The following is an 18,386-nucleotide window of genomic DNA, read 5'->3' as shown; positions in this document are numbered from 1 at the left end:
TGTCTGTATTAGTTTTATGTGAAAAAATATTTTCTATTGTTCAGTTTATTTAAAGAAAAAGTGAAAATAATTAAGCAAGTTCTATATATATATATATATATATATATATATATATATATATATATATAAACTACAACTGTAATGTGGCTTATGTAACACTTTCCACTTTTCCCTGCAGCTATTAGAGGATTATTTGTTCGCATGTACAAGAGCAGCTCCTCGCCTTACACATGCTGTTTGGCATTGCCCTTTTAAGAGAAAGAAAAAACACACGCACACGCCATCTCATCAGGGTGGGAGTACTGGACGATTCCTGGAACAGCTGAACAAAAAAAAAAAAAAAAGAAAGAAGAAAAAACCCCAGCTCTGGCTGTTTCAAGATCCCCCATTAGAAAATGTGCCTGATTTGTGGCCAATGCTTTGGGATGTAAAAAACTGAAGGGGTAGCTATGGAGATAGAGAGAGCATTGCTGGCTGCTTCCTTTGACAGGTGTTGAGTAGGAAAAGTCTCAAACAAGCATGTATGCCAAAGGGAAAGGATCCACTGTCCCTTCTGATAGCCAGGCAAGGGAAAAGTAAGTGCGAATACGTTGTAATTCACTGCATATCACTCGTTGCTGTATATTCATGCTCCGTGCAAGCAAGATGAATGGGGACTGAGGAATAAAGTGCAGGGATGTATTCTTTAGGTGGGGATGGGGAGTTGTGTCTCAGATCGGTATTGTATGCTCTGTTAGTGCTGTTATCCCGGACTCAGGGATGTATTGTTGGTTTTGTCTTTGCTGCAACTTTGTTATCCCATACTCCTCCACTTACTCATGTTATCCCACATGCCCCTGTAATATAAACAATGCAGCAAGTTTAGCAGTATTACTACCCTGTATAATCACTCTCTCATCTATACTGGGTCAGTCCTCACGTTTTGTTGTTCCTAGAATCAATGGTGTGAATGATGTTGTCACATTGTGTAGTGTCTGCGAGTGTTTGAATGTGGTATTGGTAAGTATAAGCTCAGTGATGCTTCTATTCTCCATCAGATGCGGGACCGCGGAGTACAAAGCTTTGTCCCGCACTTATCTAAACTGGAGGCAACTTTGCTCACACATGGACAAAGATCCTATAATGCTCTTATCAGAGAGACCTCTTCCTCGCTGATCTGTATACAGCATACGGGCTGGTGTGACGGGCTATTGGTTACAGAAAGTTGATCTCCAACATAGCCTTTTAAATAAACCATATCACTAGCTATTGATTTGGGATCATTTTCTTCTGGCAATTCCCTGTTAAGCTCTTTTTTTTTCTGTTTTGCTTAAAAACTTTTACTATGCTTTGTCCCATTACACTGCTGATACCTTCTGAATTCTCTTCATTGCTGGATCTAGGATAGTGTGTGTCTTTAATTACAGCTGATTGTGAGGCTTCATTTAATTGTAGGCTGAGCTTTGTTATGGATTTGTGTACAGGGGGATGGGTGCAGTGTGTGTGTGTGTGTGAATATATATATATATATATATATATATATATATATATATTGCACTATTGATGAGCATTTATATGTATTACTAATGATCTTTTCTCATATTCTCTGTTTTATCATTTAAGCAATTTATATTTTCATGATGTAGTGTGTGGTGTTTTTTTTTTGGGGGGGGGGGGGAGGTTATGATTATTTATTCAGTTGTAAGTATAAAATTTGAAGTTAATCTGTATGTGATATATTTAGATGAGTGAAGTCAATTTGCTAACGCACTAGAAGTCCCATCCGAGCTTAATATTTAGAATTTTATGAAATCCTGAAACCACTTTGCCAAGTTTACCGAATTGCTTGAGTCTAGTAGCTAACAACTGTTCTGTGCTTTTTTTTTTTCTTTCTTCTTCTCTGCTTAAACTTCTGGTATAGTAGAGTTTTCATCTAGTCCTTGTGTTTAACTTGATGGCTTTCACTTTGCAACAGCATGCTTTCCCCTCCCACCCCCAAACAACACAATGTAAAGCACAGGTTTCTAGCTCAGCGAGGGATGCCCCATGTAGAGCCAGCTGAAACAATGACCTGCTACATAATCCTGCCACTCATTTTGTTCCAAGTCTTTTTATGTCCTGAATGTATATGCTAGGAAACTAGAACCCCCCCCCCCCCCCCCCCCCTCCAAAAAAAAAAAAAGAAGAGAATCTGACAGATTTTAGTGGTTAATCGGCGGTGTTAGGATTTAAAACCTTAGCTATATTTTGGCTTGGGTGATTTGGCATCCTATCTGGGGCACCATGACATGGAAACTGAACAATAAATGGTTAATTTCCTTGTTATTGTGGCAAGACAAAGCTGACACTCCACCTCTGCCTCCTCCTGCTTTTCTCAAGCTCAGGACAATAATTCCACTAAGAATATGGCTTTACATATCATTTCTTATTCAAAGGAGTGGCGCCAGCTGATTTCTAATGTTCACACTTTTCCATTTATTTATGAGACTTTTATGATCAGTTGTGATCAGAATGTCTCTAAAATGCAATTTATTTTACGCTGATGCTGTTATTATAAGTCTGTTTCAGTTTACATGATACGAGGAAAAAAGGTTAGATACAAAACAACAACCATTACATAAATATTGACCTAAAAGTCCATGATGTATCGATTCATTACCCACATACAGTGCATCATGCAATATTAGGGATATTGCATCAAAGATCACAGCTCAGAACTGATTTATTACTTTGTGCTGGTTCTCCTGGCATCTTCCCAGGGTTTTGTTGTTGTTTACATTTGTGTTTCCTCCTTCTTAGCTTTGTTGTGTGACTGTTCTTCCTGTTCTATATATAACAGGTATAGTATAGTAGGAGTTTTCCTGTGACCTACTGTAACCATAACAGTATGTTAAAGCAAATTCTAAAACATGGATGCGCTTTATAATGAATACATACTTTACTTAATTCATGTCCTGTTTTGCGGTGCGTGTGTGTGTACCACACTTCATTCTCACACTTAAAATATGTGTGTTTTCTATATGTTGGTTATTATACGCAATTATGTTTTGTATTTTCTGGCTGAAAATTGCTTGGACAATTTCAGTAACATATGTCAGTGTGTAATACATGTATACTGTATACTTCTGTTTCAACACTGCTTAATATGACATATTCTGACATGACATGTTGGTTCCTGTGCTGTGCTCTGACCTGCTGATTACACTGCTCTACTTGTGAACGGAAGAAGCACACAGGTACAAGGATCAATGCATGGATAGTTTTCTCATATTCTGTATAGAGTGTGGTGTGAGCTAATTCTGATTAAACATTCATCTAAAAGAATCTGCACATCGTCCGGGATATCGTCTAGACCAGTGGTTCACAAACTTTTTTGAATCACGGCGCCCTAGAGTATCCAAATTATTTTCACAGCACCCCTAGGCCAACAGTTTCTTATTGAGAAAAAAAATCTGAAATTAAGTAAATTATGTTTATACAGTATGTCATCCTTAGGGTCAGTTTATGTGGTGAGGGATACGATTTGCTTCTGGTTGTCCACATTTTATATGATTGACAGCCATAAGCACTAGTTTTGCCTATTACATTGCCAATAAATAGTTTGAATTCGTCCTAGACCACCAACCTGTAGCATCCCTGCAAGTGTCCCGCGGCAACCCACACAGTTTGAGAGCCACTGGTCTATTGTGTAGACGGCTTTAGAGTAGCTGCAGCATAATTTAAGTACAAAAGTTCAAGAAACATCCATACAAGTGACTAGCATTGCTGTGTAAAAAGCAATTTTTAAAACATTTAATTGTAAGCTTCATCCCTCTCAATTCCTAATGTTTAACATTTTGCCAGTAGTTGGGCAGTGGCAATGGCCCACTATTAAATTAAGAATGGAGGATAAATTATATTTCATTAGTAGCTGTATACTTTCATAGGAATAAAACATTTTTTTTTTTGGGGGGGGGGGGGGGGAAGGGGGGGGGTGAGTTTCACAAAATTCCATAGGTATCCCATACTCTGCGATTACAGTTCATGTTTTAAGGCTATTCATGCTTGAGTCCAGAGGGTTAAATCAAATGGATAGAGGTATTAATTAAGTCACCTGTGCATAAACATGGCTATCCTTACAACCTGGACTGTAATGGCAGAGTTTGGGAAACTCTGCCTAAAGGTGCATACACACAGGGCGTTTTTGGCCAGCGTGTATGCACAGCGATGATGGCTGACATCGCTGGGCTGAAAATCAGTGCATACACACTGAGAGCTACTCCCCCCTCCCCCCCCTCCCCCCCCCCCCCCCCCGCCCAGCGATGTCAGCGGGGGTGAGTGGCTTTCCGCAGCAGGACGCTATGGAAAGCCGCCCACCTCGCCGTTCATCTACCGGTAATACCAGCAGATGAACAGCGGCCGCCAGCGATGAAGCGGGAGCGCGCATCAGCGCTCATCGCTTGTGCATACACACTGGGCGGCTTTGAGCTGAAAGCAGCTCAACACACCAAAAGTGACCTGCTTTCAGCTAAAAATCACCCAGTGTGTATGGGCCTTTACTATATACAGTAGCATCTCAACCAAACTTCCACATTTCTATTTGTTCCAGTCATGTACTCACACCAATCCATATACAAATATTACCCCCAAAAAATCTGTTTATTAATCTACACTAGTGTGGAACTTCTCTGTGTTGTCCAACTACATGACACTTAAAGAAACGCGGCCATGGGGAGTAAGTATAGAGCAGAATGTGAGCTGTCGTCTGGAATTTCTGTATTGTGGCCACAGTTTTTCTCCAGAGGACACATAATAAGATCAAACCTAAACCAATTAGAAACATCACTCTTCAAAAGCACCCAAAGCAGTGCGAATAAGACGCGTGAATAAGGTCACAGGTGCTAGGACTTAGATATGTGCAGGAAATCATTTAGCCTTTAACAAAAAATAATGTTATAAGTTTAATAGCATCTTTAATTGGCTGACCAGTAGGTGGCACTGTTATAATGGCTCTGAGCAGGTGATATCTTACATTATCTTAACAAACCAGTGAACATAGCAGCTCCCATTCATGAGTATAAATAACAATTTTCAGTAGATTTCTCTTTAGGGGATAAATTCTGTCAATTTGTTTAATGGAATCTTTAGTTTAAAATAAATCCATTTAAAAAAAAAAAAAAACTTTACTCATAAATATGTACCAATGTATGGAATGGTTTCCTTATAGATTTATGTATTGTAATTTTGTGTTTTGTGTCCACCATGTCATAAAAAATAAAGAGAACCTGTCATGCTTGGGATAATTAGTTGATTATGTAGGGCTCTGTGTTTGTATAATCATGGTACACACATGATTATCACAAGTTCAACACATATAATAGTATTTTCTTGCTTCACTATTCACCTCTATGGGGGAATTCAATTACCTGCGATAAATTACTGTGGGTGAAAATGGGACATAGCCTAAGGCTTCAACACCTGGGGCTATTCAATTGGCCTCCCAAATTTACCCAATAGCCTCCACGGCTGTTAAAGTACCATGTTAACTGACTTTAACACCGGTTAACAGGCATTAATGCACAGAATACATGAAAAGTTCATGGATATGTCTGTTTAATGCAGTCGCGCTCCCGTTAACCCCCGAGGTATCTGGGATTTTTTGACCCACTAAGGCTGGTGATAAAAAAAAAAAAAACCCTGATAACTTTTGGGTTTAATTGGATATTTCCAGGGGCTCAGTTAGTCGGCAGTAATTTACCACAGCTAATTGAATCCCAGCCTATGTATGAAACTACTACACCTAGGGGCAGCTCTTCTGAGAACATGCTATCCTTGCAAAGATCTTGGCAGTGAAGTGATAGCTATCTATACTATTTACCATGCTTTTTGCTGTATACATGCTACCACTGGTTGAAATAATCAGACATCATGGCCTGGTCTACCACTGCTATGCAGATGATACACAACTCTACCTGTCCTTTGCTCCAGGTATTGATAACCCAATAACAACCCTAAATGGCTGCCTAGCTGAGCTCCAGGAGTGGATGAGTGCCAGTGGGCTGCGACTGAACCCTGATAAAACAGAAGTCCTGATGATAGGTCACAGGACAAGACTGCAGCTTAGCCAACTGACAGGACTTACACTTGGGAGTTCAGAACTACACAACACTGATCATGTGCAGAATCTTTGTTTTGTCCTGGATAGTTGCCTGACACTTAAACGTCAAATCCTCATTCTTTCCTCTGTGTAATATAGCCAGAATCGAGGACTTAATTCCCTCAGAAGACCTGCCTAAAGTCATACATGCATTTGTATCATCACGCCTAAACTACTGCAATGCCCTCTACCATGGTCTCCCAGCAAAAGAATTGTACCACTTGCAGATGGTACAAAATGCAGCTGCCAGGCTGTTAACCAACCAGCCCTGTTCCAGCCACGTAACACCCATTCTCTACTCCCTTCACTGGCTGCCTGTAAGATGGTGAATCATCTTCAATGTTGGTTTACTCACTTTCAAAGTACTACAGGACCAGGGCCCAAGGTACTTGAAGCAACTTCTGATTCCTTACTGTCCCACTTGATTACTATGATCTGTAGATGAAGGACTACTAACAGTACCTAGAATCTTCCGGAATTCATCTGGGGATCGAGCTTTCAACTTTGTGGATCCGACTCTATGAAACTCTTTTTCCCCGCACAGTGCGAGAAGCTGCCAGTCTTGAATCCTTCAAAAATAAACTAAAGACTTAACTATTTACTGAAGCATTTCACTAATATCTACTGTTACGCTTGTTTTATATTTTGAGATATAAAGACAATTGTAAAGCACTTTGAGTCATATTAGGAGAAAAGTGCAAAATAAATATTATTATTATTAATATTATTATTATTAATAATAATATCCCTTTTACTGCCTTAAAAGATACTGCGCATGTGCAGTGTGGCAGTGTCATTTTCCATAAAGCATAGAAAAGGATGGAGGTTGCTGGTGAAGTTTGCAGGAATGCCTTCATGTGTTGAATGTCATCTGAAGATGCCTTTACCCTACAGGGACAAGCTCTGAAAAACTGTTTTTTGGAGCTTGGTACATAGAGGTTGGACAGGAGTCTCTATTGAGAATAATCCGAACTGCGGTCTGAAGCACTAATTAGCCTTTTGCAGGATATATCTGTAATATCTCCTGTATAAAGATATCGTTACATAGTTGTGATACATAACATCATGCAGAGGCTACAGTATCTGTATAAAGGGCCTCATTCAGGTTGTATCGCAAAACTTGTGATACGCAATCCAGCCGATTTATCGAACGACTGCGGATGCGCAGCGTTCGCATTGCGCTAGCAAAAACAGCGACAGAAAATGCGTACACATTGTTATCACAATGAAGCTGCTGTTTGAATGACAGGAAGCCGGTGTTTCTGATCGGAAACCTGCCGTTTTCTGGGTGTGTCTGAAAAAGCGCACGCGTGGCCACGCGTTTTTAAGCTGTGGGCCTCTGACATCAGCGATGGCCACTTCCAGCCTCTTGTTTAGCAAAAATTGTGGACAACCTTGCCTGGCACAGATAGGCAAAAACTTCAATGTTGCGGTAATGGTGTATGATTTTGCGATCAACCCTTATATTGCGATGCATTCACAATTTTTACGATGGTCATTTTTTCTCTATTTCTGGGCGGCAATTATTTGATCGTAGCAACCGCTTTTTAGCAAAAGCTGCAATCCTGACTGAATTAGGCCCAAAGTCGGAAAACAGGGATTGATACATAACCCCTGTCCCCTCCCTTAGTGGCTAATGTATTATGTAAATGTTTACAAAATATAAAACAAAATACCTCCATTGCTCCGCAGATTGCCTGCAGCATGCAGTTTTTCTGTTCTATCTCCTTACACGAGTTAGGTGCCTGTTCATTAACTGCTTTCTTCATCAAAACGATGTGAAAATGGCAGTATGATTTAAGTATACTTACTATTTAATAAACTCTCAATGCAGGGGATATCAGATATATCTACTGTATTAGGCGGACGAATGCTGGAGACTGCAGTCCCCATTATTCACAATGTGGTAAATTTACTTAGATGGGAGTTCTATTTAAGATGGGATGTTGGCCATAGCAACCAGATTCCAGGTATTATCTTCTAGAGCAGTGATTTTCAACCTTTTTCAACTCGCGGCACACTGGCAAGACTTTAAAATTGCCAAGGCACACCATCAGTGCCCCACGGGGGGAAAAAACATTGGCCCCCATAGTAATTAAACAAACACACTGGCCACCACAGTAGAGCACAAACACATTGGCCCCCAAAGTAATACAAACACATTGGGCCCTGCGGTAATAAAAAAAAAATGCTTTCACCCCCACAGATTTATAATAATGGGATGCAGTTAAAATACTGGCTGTCGGGATTCCGCCGTTCAGGAGACCGACGCCGGAATCCCAACAGCCAGTGAAAGTGGAAAAAGTGGAATCCCGACCTCTGCAGGGTATTCCCACTCGGTTGGTGGGTCCACGCCACAAACTGAGTGGGAATATAACCTGTGGTGAGCTAAGCAAGCCACCAGGCTCGGTGTGGTGAGCGCAGCGAGCCCGCGAGGGTACTCGCTGCTGGGATTCCGACAAACGGGATGCCGCTGTCGGAATACTTACAGCCAGCATCCCGTTTGTCAATAAAACATATCAATTTTATAATAGTGCCACACACTTTTTCCCCCCAATAATTCCACACACTCTCCCCCCACCCCATAGTTATTCCACTCACTGCCCCCCCCCCCCCCAGTATATTCAAACATTGCTTGCTTTGAATCCAAACACCTACAATAATTCCACACACAAATGTATTTTCTTTTAAATATAATACCTGCAGCTGTGATGAGCGCTGAGAAGGCAGCACGGAGCAGCATGGATTGAGGAGCAGCACTGGCCAGTGGACGGGCGGGCACTCCAGTCAGGGATGTGACGTGGCCTGCGTGACCTATGAGTCATAATAGGTCACAGGCAACTCGCGGAAGTGCACAGTGCTGCCCGAGCCGGCTATTGATTGCGGCGGTGGCTGTCTCTCTGGCTAGCGGCAACGGAGCTCCCTGGTGGGCGGCGGCACACCTAGAGACCGCTCGTGCCGCGGCACAGCGGTTGAAAATCGCTGTTCTAGGGGGTGCTAAATGAGAAGTAGAATCTGATTGGTTGCTATGGGCAACATCCCATCTTAAATAGACCTTAGTATATTTACCGCAATGAGTGCAGTCTTTTCCAATTTACCAAGCTTCAACAAATTATACTTTCTCTGACGTCCTAGTGGATGCTGGGTACTCCGTAAGGACCATGGGGAATAGACGGGCTCCGCAGGAGACTGGGCACTCTTAAAAGAAAGATTAGGTACTATATCTGGTGTGCACTGGCTCCTCCCTCTATGCCCCTCCTCCAGACCTCAGTTAGAATCTGTGCCCGGCCAGAGCTGGATGCACTCTAGGGGCTCTCCTGAGCTTACTAGAAAAGAAAGTATTTGTTAGGTTTTTTATTTTCAGTGAGATCTGCTGGCAACAGACTCACTGCTACGAGGGACTGAGGGGAGAGAAGCAAACCTACCTGCTTGCAGCTAGCTTGTGCTTCTAAGGCTACTGGACACCATTAGCTCCAGAGGGATCGAACACAGGGCCCGACCTCGATCGTCCGTTCCCGGAGCTGCGCCGCAGTCCCCTTTGCAGAGCCAGAAGACGGAAGAACCAGGAGAAAATCGGCGGCTGAAGACTCCGGTTTTCAATAAGGTAGCGCACAGCACTGCAGCTGTGCGCCATTGCTCCCACAGCACACCACACGCTCCGGTCACTGGTGGGTGCAGGGCGCTGGGGGGGGGGGGGCGCCCTGGGCTACAATAAGTATACCTTTTGGCAAATGTGCACATAATACAGTTATAAACTGTATATGTGTCTAATCCCCCGCCATTAACATTATTAAAAAAGCGGGAGAAGCCCGCCGCGAAGGGGGCGGGGCTATCTCCCTCAGCACACCGGCGCCATTTTCTCTTCACAGCTCCGCTGGAAGGACGCTCCCCAGGCTCTCCCCTGCAGTATACACTACAAGAAGGGTAAAAAAGAGAGGGGGGGCACATAAATTTAGGTGCAAAAGGTGATATAAGCAGCTATTGGGGGAAAATTCACTTTGTGTTAGTGTAAATCCCTCTGTTATATAGCACTCTGGTGTGTGCTGGCATACTCTCTCTCTGTCTCCCCAAAGGACTTTGTGGGGTCCTGTACTCAGAGCATTCCCTGTGTGTGTGTGCGGTGTGTCGGTACGGCTGTGTCGACATGTTTGATGAGGACGCTTACGTGGAGGCGGAGCAAGAGCCGATAAGTGTGATGTCGCCCCCTGCGGGGCCGACACCAGAGTGGATGGATATGTGGAAGGTATTACCCGACAGTGTCAACTCCTTGCATAAAAGGTTCGATGACGTAACAGCTTTGGGACAGTCGGCATCTCAGCCCGCGCCTGCCCAGGCGTCTCGGAGGCCATCAGGGGCTCAAAAAACGCCCGCTACCTCAGATGGCAGACACAGATGTCGACACGGAGTCTGACTCCAGTGTAGACGAGGATGAGACAAATGTACAGTCCACAAGGGCCATCCGATGCATGATTACGGCAATGAAAAATGTGTTGCACATTTCTGACATTAACCCGGTAACCACTAAAAAGGGTATTATGTTTGGGGAGAAAAAGCAGCCAGTGACTTTTCCCCCATCTGATGAGTTAAATGAATTGTGTGAAGAAGCGTGGTGTTCCCCAGATAAGAAATTAGTGATTTCTAAGAGGTTACTAATGGCGTACCCTTTTCCGCCAACGGAAAGGTTACGTTGGGAAATATCCCCTAGGGTGGACAAGGCGCTCACACGCTTATCAAAAAAGGTGGCACTGCCGTCTCAGGATACGGCCGCCTTAAAGGAGCCTGCAGATAGAAAGCAGGAGGCTATCCTGAAGTCTGTGTATACACACTCAGGTACAGGTTGAGTATCCCTTATCCAAAATGCTTGGGACCAGAGGAATTTTGGATATGGGATTTTTCCGTATTTTGGAATAATTTCATACCATAATGAGATATTATGGTGATGGGACCTAAATCTAAGCACAGAATGCATTTATGTTACATATACACCTTATACACACAGCCTGAAGGTCATTTTAGCCAATATTTTTTTATAACTTTGTGCATTAAACAAAGTGTGTGTACATTCACACAATTCATTTATGTTTCATATACACCTTATGCACACAGCCTGAAGGTCATTTAATACAATATTTTAATAACTTTGAGTATTAAACAAAGTTTGTGTACATTGAGCCATCAAAAAACAAAGGTTTCACTATCTCAGTCTCACGCAAAAATAGTCCGTATTTCGGAATATTCCGTATTTCGGAATATTTGGATATGGGATACTCAACCTGTACTATACTGAGACCTGCAATTGCTTCAGCATGGATGTGTAGTGCTGCAGCTGCTTGGTCTGATACCCTGTCAGATAACATTGATTCCCTTGACAGGGATACTATTTTGCTAACCATAGAGCATATTAAAGACGTCGTCTTATATATGAGGGATGTACAGAGGGACATTTGCCGGCTGGCATCTAGAATTAATGCAATGTCCATTTCTGCCAGGAGAGTATTATGGACTCGGCAGTGGACAGGTGATGCTGATTCTAAAAGGCACATGGAGGTTTTGCCTTATAAGGGTAAGGAATTGTTTGGGGACGGTCTCTCGGACCTCGTATCCACAGCAACAGCTGGGAAGTCGACTTTTTTTTACCTCAGGGTTCCCTCACAGCCTAAGAAAGCACCGTATTATCAAGTACAGTCCTTTCGGCCTCAGAAAGGCAAGCGGGTCAGAGGCGCGTCCTTTCTGCCCAGAGGCAGGGGTAGAGTTCCGAGGAACAAAAATCCTCCCCTGCTTCCACTAAGTCGACCGCATGACGCTGGGGCTCCACAGGTGGAGCCAGGTGCAGTGGGGGCGCGTCTCCGGAACTTCAGCGACCAGTGGGTTCGCTCACAGGTGGATCTCTGGGTTCTACAAGTGGTATCTCAGGGATACAAGCTGGAGTTCGAGGCGTCTCCCCCTCGCCGTTACCTCAAATCAGCCTTGCCAGCTGCTCCCAAGGAAAGGGAGGTAGTACTGGCGGCAATTCACAAGCTGTACCTTCAGCAGGTGATAATCAAGGTCCCCCTCCTTCAACAGGGACGGGGTTACTATTCCACAATGTTTGTGGTACCGAAACCAGACGGTTCGGTGAGACCCATTCTAAATTTGAAATCCTTGAACATTTATATAAGGAAGTTCAAGTTCAAAATTGAATCGCTCAGGGCGGTTATTGCAAGCCTGGAAGAGGGGGATTTTATGGTGTCACTGGACATCAAGGATGCTTACCTACATGTCCCCATTTACCCACCTCACCAGGAGTACCTCAGGTTTGTGGTACAGGACTGTCATTACCAATTCCAGACGTTGCCGTTTGGTCTGTCCACGGCACCGAGGGTATTTACCAAGGTAATGGCCGAAATGATGATACTCCTTCGAAAGAAGGGAGTTATAATTATCCCGTACTTGGACGATCTCCTTATAAAGGCAAGGTCCAAGGAGCAGTTGTTAGTCGGAGTAGCACTATCTCGGGAAGTGCTACAACAGCACGGCTGGATTCTGAATATCCCAAAGTCGCAGCTGATTCCTACGACGCGTCTGCTGTTCTTGGGCATGATTCTGGACACAGAACAGAAGAAGGTGTTTCTCCAGGAGGAGAAGGCCCAGAAATTGTCATCTCTGGTCAGGGACCTCCTGAAACCAAAACAGGTGTCGGTGCATCACTGCACGCGAGTCCTGGGAAAGATGGTAGCTTCTTACGAAGCAATTCCCTTCGGCAGGTTCCATGCAAGGATCTTTCAGTGGGATCTGTTAGACAAGTGGTCCGGATCGCATCTTCAGATGCATCGGTTGATCACCCTGTCCCCGAGGGCCAGGGTGTCTCTGCTGTGGTGGCTGCAGAGTGCTCATTTTCTCGAGGGCCGCAGATTCGGCATTCAGGACTGGGTCCTGGTGACCACGGATGCAAGCCGAGTCACTCAGGGAAGAAACTTCCAAGGACAGTGGTCGAGTCAGGAGACTTCCCTACACATAAATATTCTGGAACTAAGGGCCATTTACAATGCCCTGAGTCAAGCAGAACCCCTGCTTCAAAACCAACCGGTGCTGATTCAGTCAGACAACATCACGGCGGTCGCCCATGTAAACCGACAGGGCGGCACAAGAAGCAGGATGGCGATGGCAGAAGCCACAAGGATTCTTCGATGGGCGGAGAATCATGTGCTAGCACTGTCAGCGGTGTTCATTCCGGGAGTGGACAACTGGGAAGCAGACTTCCTCAGCAGGCACGACCTCCACCCGGGAGAGTGGGGACTTCATCCAGAAGTCTTCAAGCTGATTGTAAATCGTTGGGAAAGGCTACAGGTGGACATGATGGCGTCCCGCCTCAACAAAAAGCTAAAAAGATATTGCCCCAGGTCTAGGGACCCTCATGCGATAGCTGTGGACGCTCTAGTGACACCGTGGGTGTACCAGTCGGTTTATTTGTTCCCTCCTCTTCCTCTCATACCAAAGGTACTGAGGATAATAAGAAAGAGAGGAGTAAGAACTATACTCATCGTTCCGGATTGGCCAAGAAGAACTTGGTACCCGGAACTACAAGAAATGATCTCAGAGGACCCTTGGCCTCTGCCGCTCCGACAGGACCTGCTACAGCAGGGGCCCTGTCTGTTCCAAGACTTACCGCGGCTGCGTTTGACGGCATGGCGGTTGAACGCCGGATCCTAATGGAAAAGGGCATTCCAGATAAAGTCATTCCTACGCTGATAAAAGCTAGGAAGGATGTGACAGCAAAACATTATCACCGCATATGGCGAAAATATATTGCTTGGTGTGAGGCCAGGAAGGCCCCAACAGAGGAATTTCAGCTGGGTCGATTTCTGCACTTCCTACAGTCAGGAGTGACTATGGGCCTAAAATTGGGATCCATTAAAGTCCAGATTTCGGCCCTGTCTATTTTCTTTCAAAAAGAACTGGCTTCACTGCCTGAAATTCAGACGTTTGTTAAGGGAGTGCTGCATATTCAGCCCCCTTTTGTGCCTCCAGTGGCACCTTGGGATCTCAACGTTGTGTTGGATTTCCTAAAATCACATTGGTTTGAGCCACTTCAGACCGTGGAGTTGAAGTATCTCACGTGGAAGGTAGTCATGCTGTTGGCCTTGGCCTCAGCTAGGCGTGTGTCAGAATTGGCGGCTTTGTATTGTAAAAGCCCATATCTGATTTTCCATATGGACAGGGCAGAATTGAGGACTCGTCCCCAATTTCTCCCAAAGGTGGTATCAGCGTTTCATTTGAACCAACCTATTGTGGTGCCTGCGGCTACTCGGGACTTGGAGGATTCCAAGTTGCTGGACGTAGTCCGGGCCCTGAAAATCTATGTTTCCAGGACGGCTAGAGTCAGAAAAACTGACTTGCTGTTTATCCTGCATGCACCCAACAAGCTGGGTGCTCCTGCTTCAAAGCAGACTATTGCTCACTGGATCTGTAGCACGATTCAACTTGCACATTCTGCGGCTGGACTGCCGCATCCTAAATCAGTAAAAGCCCATTCCACGAGGAAGGTGGGCTCTTCTTGGGCGGCTGCCCGAGTGGTCTCGGCTTTACAACTTTGCCGAGCTGCTACTTGGTCGGGATCAAACACTTTTGCAAAATTCTACAAGTTTGACACCCTGGCTGAGGAGGACCTTGAGTTTGCTCATTCGGTGCTGCAGAGTCATCCGCACTCTCCCGCCCGTTTGGGAGCTTTGGTATAATCCCCATGGTCCTTACGGAGTACCCAGCATCCACTAGGACGTCAGAGAAAATAAGAATTTACTCACCAGTAATTCTATTTCTCGTAGTCCGTAGTGGATGCTGGGAGCCCGTCCCAAGTGCGGACTTTCTGCAATACATGTATATAGTTATTGCTTACAGTAACTCTAGGGTTATTGTTATGAGCCATCTGTTGAATGAGGCTCAGTTGTTGTTCATACTGGTAACTGGGTATAGTTATCACGAGTTGTACGGTGTGATTGGTGTGGCTGGTATGAGTCTTACCCTGGATTCCAAATCCTTTCCTAGTAATGGTCAGCTCTTCCAGGCACAGTTTCCCTAACTGAGGTCTGGAGGAGGGGCATAGAGGGAGGAGCCAGTGCACACCAGATATAGTACCTAATCTTTCTTTTAAGAGTGCCCAGTCTCCTGCGGAGCCCGTCTATTCCCCATGGTCCTTACGGAGTACCCAGCATCCACTACGGACTACGAGAAATAGAACTACCGGTGAGTAAATTCTTATTTTTTTTGGAGGCCCCACTGCCACCTATGATAGATAGATCCCAAAGGAACTCAACACTGAGGAATGAGCGCAGAGCAAAATGTGGTTGCATTTGCAGACGGTGAATAATGCTTTTCCCTTGTAGGCATAGAGCCTTTGCTGTTGGTAACAGGCATGCCAACATACCAAATACAAGCACAAGCTTTAACCATTGGTCAGCATAGTCTATTTGAATGCATATGACGCATACAGTGTTACCCTTAAATACATATCTGCTGCATGTATACACATGTAGGAGATGGAGTTGAACAGTACATTAACCAAGCTGAATTTGCATATCCAATTTTAGTAGATGGCAAACTAAGCTGCAATCATAATTATACAGTTGTCAGTGACTTTGTCCAACTATTTAGGTCACTTTCACTACAGGTGGTCAAATCTATTCAGCTGATTATAAAAGTAAGACAAATTTCATAATTCGCAAATTGCTACCAATTTACCTTAGATTTAGCAAATCATTAATGTTCAATGGAAATTTGGCCAGTACAAGTAATACAAGGAGTTTACATTAGACAATGTTTCCTAATGTAATTCATGAAGATGCAACTGCCCAGACTACTGTTTACTTGTGTGTGCAATAGCCCAGACTACTGTTTACTTGTGTGTACACTGTGGACTTGTGTGTACACACAGCCAGATACGCCGATATCATACCTCCCAACCTCTGTCCCATGGAAATAGGGGCATGCCGTGCCGAAAGCGCGACTGTGGCTGAAACGGGGGCGGAACACCGAGTAGAGGGGCGGGGCCTTGTGGGAAGGGGGTGGGGCCTATTGCGGCGACCCCCGTTTTCGTCATTTTCGGAGCGTGTCCAGTGCTCTATGAGCTGCTGGACAGCCCCCGGCTCCCCTGCTTGTGCTGTTAGATGCCGTGCGCATGCGCAGGGGTGTATCTTCCTATTGGCCAGGATGGCACTTGCCAGGGGCGCTGGCCAAGGAGGAGGCGCCACCCGCACCAGTGGGTAGAATGACATAGTAGTTCTCACTGAGTACATCCCTTAGCAGTGCTCATCCACTGCTGGACTCTCAGAAGCGTATTGCACCCTGACACTCTCTGTGACTACAGTCACAATGATTGTGCATGTAGCCGGGGAGCGGGGCACTTCCAGGTATGGGGAGGAGAGAGGCACTTCCTCTTCCTCATCCGCTCCCCTTTTCAGCACCAGTCAGCAGTGCAGAATGAGCATACCTGTACATTTTCTGTGATACCGTAGTTGCACTGCATGGTCTATCCTGGTAGTCTGGATCACAGGTTACAAAGAGCTCTGTATGGAGAGGTATCTAGCCCAGTGACTGCCTGTCCAGCTGTGTTTAGACTACAAGTCCCAGCACACCTTGTCAACTGGATTTGCTGGGACATGTGGCGCCATCACACCTAGAGAGGGTTTTTTAACTATATGTATGTGTGCATATATCCCCTCAGTGTCCCTGTCCACATCCTCCTTGTAATGCCCCCTCAGTGGCCCTGCCCATACACTCCTGTAATTCCCTCTCAGTGTCCCTGCCTGCACCCTTCCCATAATTCCCCCTCAGTCTCCCTGCCCGCACCATCCCCGTAATTCTCTCTGTGTCCCTACCCGCACCCTAACCGTAATTCCCCCTCAGTGTCCCTACCTGCACACTCCTTGTAATTCCCTCAGACTACCTGCCTGCACCCTCCCCGTAATTCCATCTCAGTGTCCATGCCAGCACCCTCCTCGTAATTCCTCCTCAGTGTCCCTGCCTGCACCCTCCCTGTAATTCTCCCTCAGTGTTCCTGACCTCAGCCTCCCTGTGACTCCCCCCTCAGTGTCCCTACCCGCACACTCCTGTAATTCCCTCTGTGTCCCTTCCCGCACCCTCCCTGTAATTCCACTTTAGTGTCCCTGACCTCAGCCTCCCTGTGACTTCCCCCTCAGTGCCTCTGCCCACACCCCCCTGTAATTCCACCTCAGTGTCCCTGCCCGCACACTCCTGTAATTCCCCCTCAGTGTCCCTGCCCACACCCTCCCTGTAATTGCCCCTCAGTGTCCCTAACCTCGGCCTCCCTGTAAGCCCTCCAACTCATTGTCCCTACCTGCACCGTCCCTGTAATTCTCCCTCAGTGTCCCTGATCTCAGCCTATATTTTACTCCCCGCTCTGTGTCCCTGGGTGGGGGATGTGGGGGGGTGCCAGTTCCTTACTTTGCCAGGGGCGCTCAGACCCCTAGATAAACCCCTGCGCATGCGCATGACATCTATTCAGTGTGATCACCGGGTGCTATGCAAAGCAGAGCAGCGGTGATCACTACCTCTCCCAACTGCCCACCCTCCTGCCTGCGGGACACTGCGACCCGCGGGAGGGTCAGCCGGACAGTGTCCAATTAGCGGGACTGTCCTGCTTAAATCGAGAAAGTTGGGAGGTATGCGATATATTGGCTATTGGTTGTGCTGCAGAGCTGACACACTATGTCTGTGAACAATGGGGGTAATTCCAAGTTGATCGCAGCAGGAATTTTTTTAGCAGTTGGGCAAAACCATGTGCACTGCAGGGGAGGCAGATATAACATGTGCAGAGAGAGTTAGATTTGGGTGGGTTATTTTGTTTCTGTGCTGGGTAAATACTGGCTGCTTTATTTTTACACTGCAAATTAGATTGCAGATTGAACACACCACACCCAAATCTAACTCTCCCTGCACATGTTATATCTGCCTCCCCTGCAGTGCACATGGTTTTGCCCAACTGCTAAAAAAATTCCTGCTGCGATCAACTTGGAATTACCCCCAATATACTAATATAACAAGCATTAAATTGAACAACCGATATATCGCTCAGTGTGTACCAAGCTTAAGTGTGTCCCAAGGACTGGATGTGAGAAGCACGGTTCAGATCTTTAAAATAGGCTCACTTGTGGTAGGATGTTGTTGAGAACTGGTAGCATCATAGTGGCCCTCCATGAAACCGCCCGAGTACACACCATAAAAATAGATGGATTTTATTGTATGGGAATCTGTAGTCTGTCTTATTTTCTGGACAACG

At 45.4% G+C, this 18,386-nt stretch overlaps 1 protein-coding gene across 1 annotated transcript in view; it reads left to right on the top strand.

Moving 5' to 3' along the window:
* Positions 1 to 307: 307 nt before the first annotated feature.
* Positions 308 to 18,386, top strand: part of SSBP4 (single stranded DNA binding protein 4) — an 837,412-nt gene continuing 819,333 nt past the window's right edge. Inside the window, exon 1 of the mRNA XM_063914741.1 lies at positions 308 to 575. Within this exon, the coding sequence (XP_063770811.1) occupies positions 520 to 575 (56 nt within the window). The 5' untranslated portion in view covers positions 308 to 519. The remainder of the gene's footprint in view (positions 576 to 18,386) is intronic.

Source organism: Pseudophryne corroboree, chromosome 1 (assembly GCF_028390025.1).
Source record: "Pseudophryne corroboree isolate aPseCor3 chromosome 1, aPseCor3.hap2, whole genome shotgun sequence".
Taxonomy (NCBI): domain Eukaryota; kingdom Metazoa; phylum Chordata; class Amphibia; order Anura; family Myobatrachidae; genus Pseudophryne; species Pseudophryne corroboree.
This window is presented reverse-complemented; position numbering and strand designations above follow the sequence as displayed.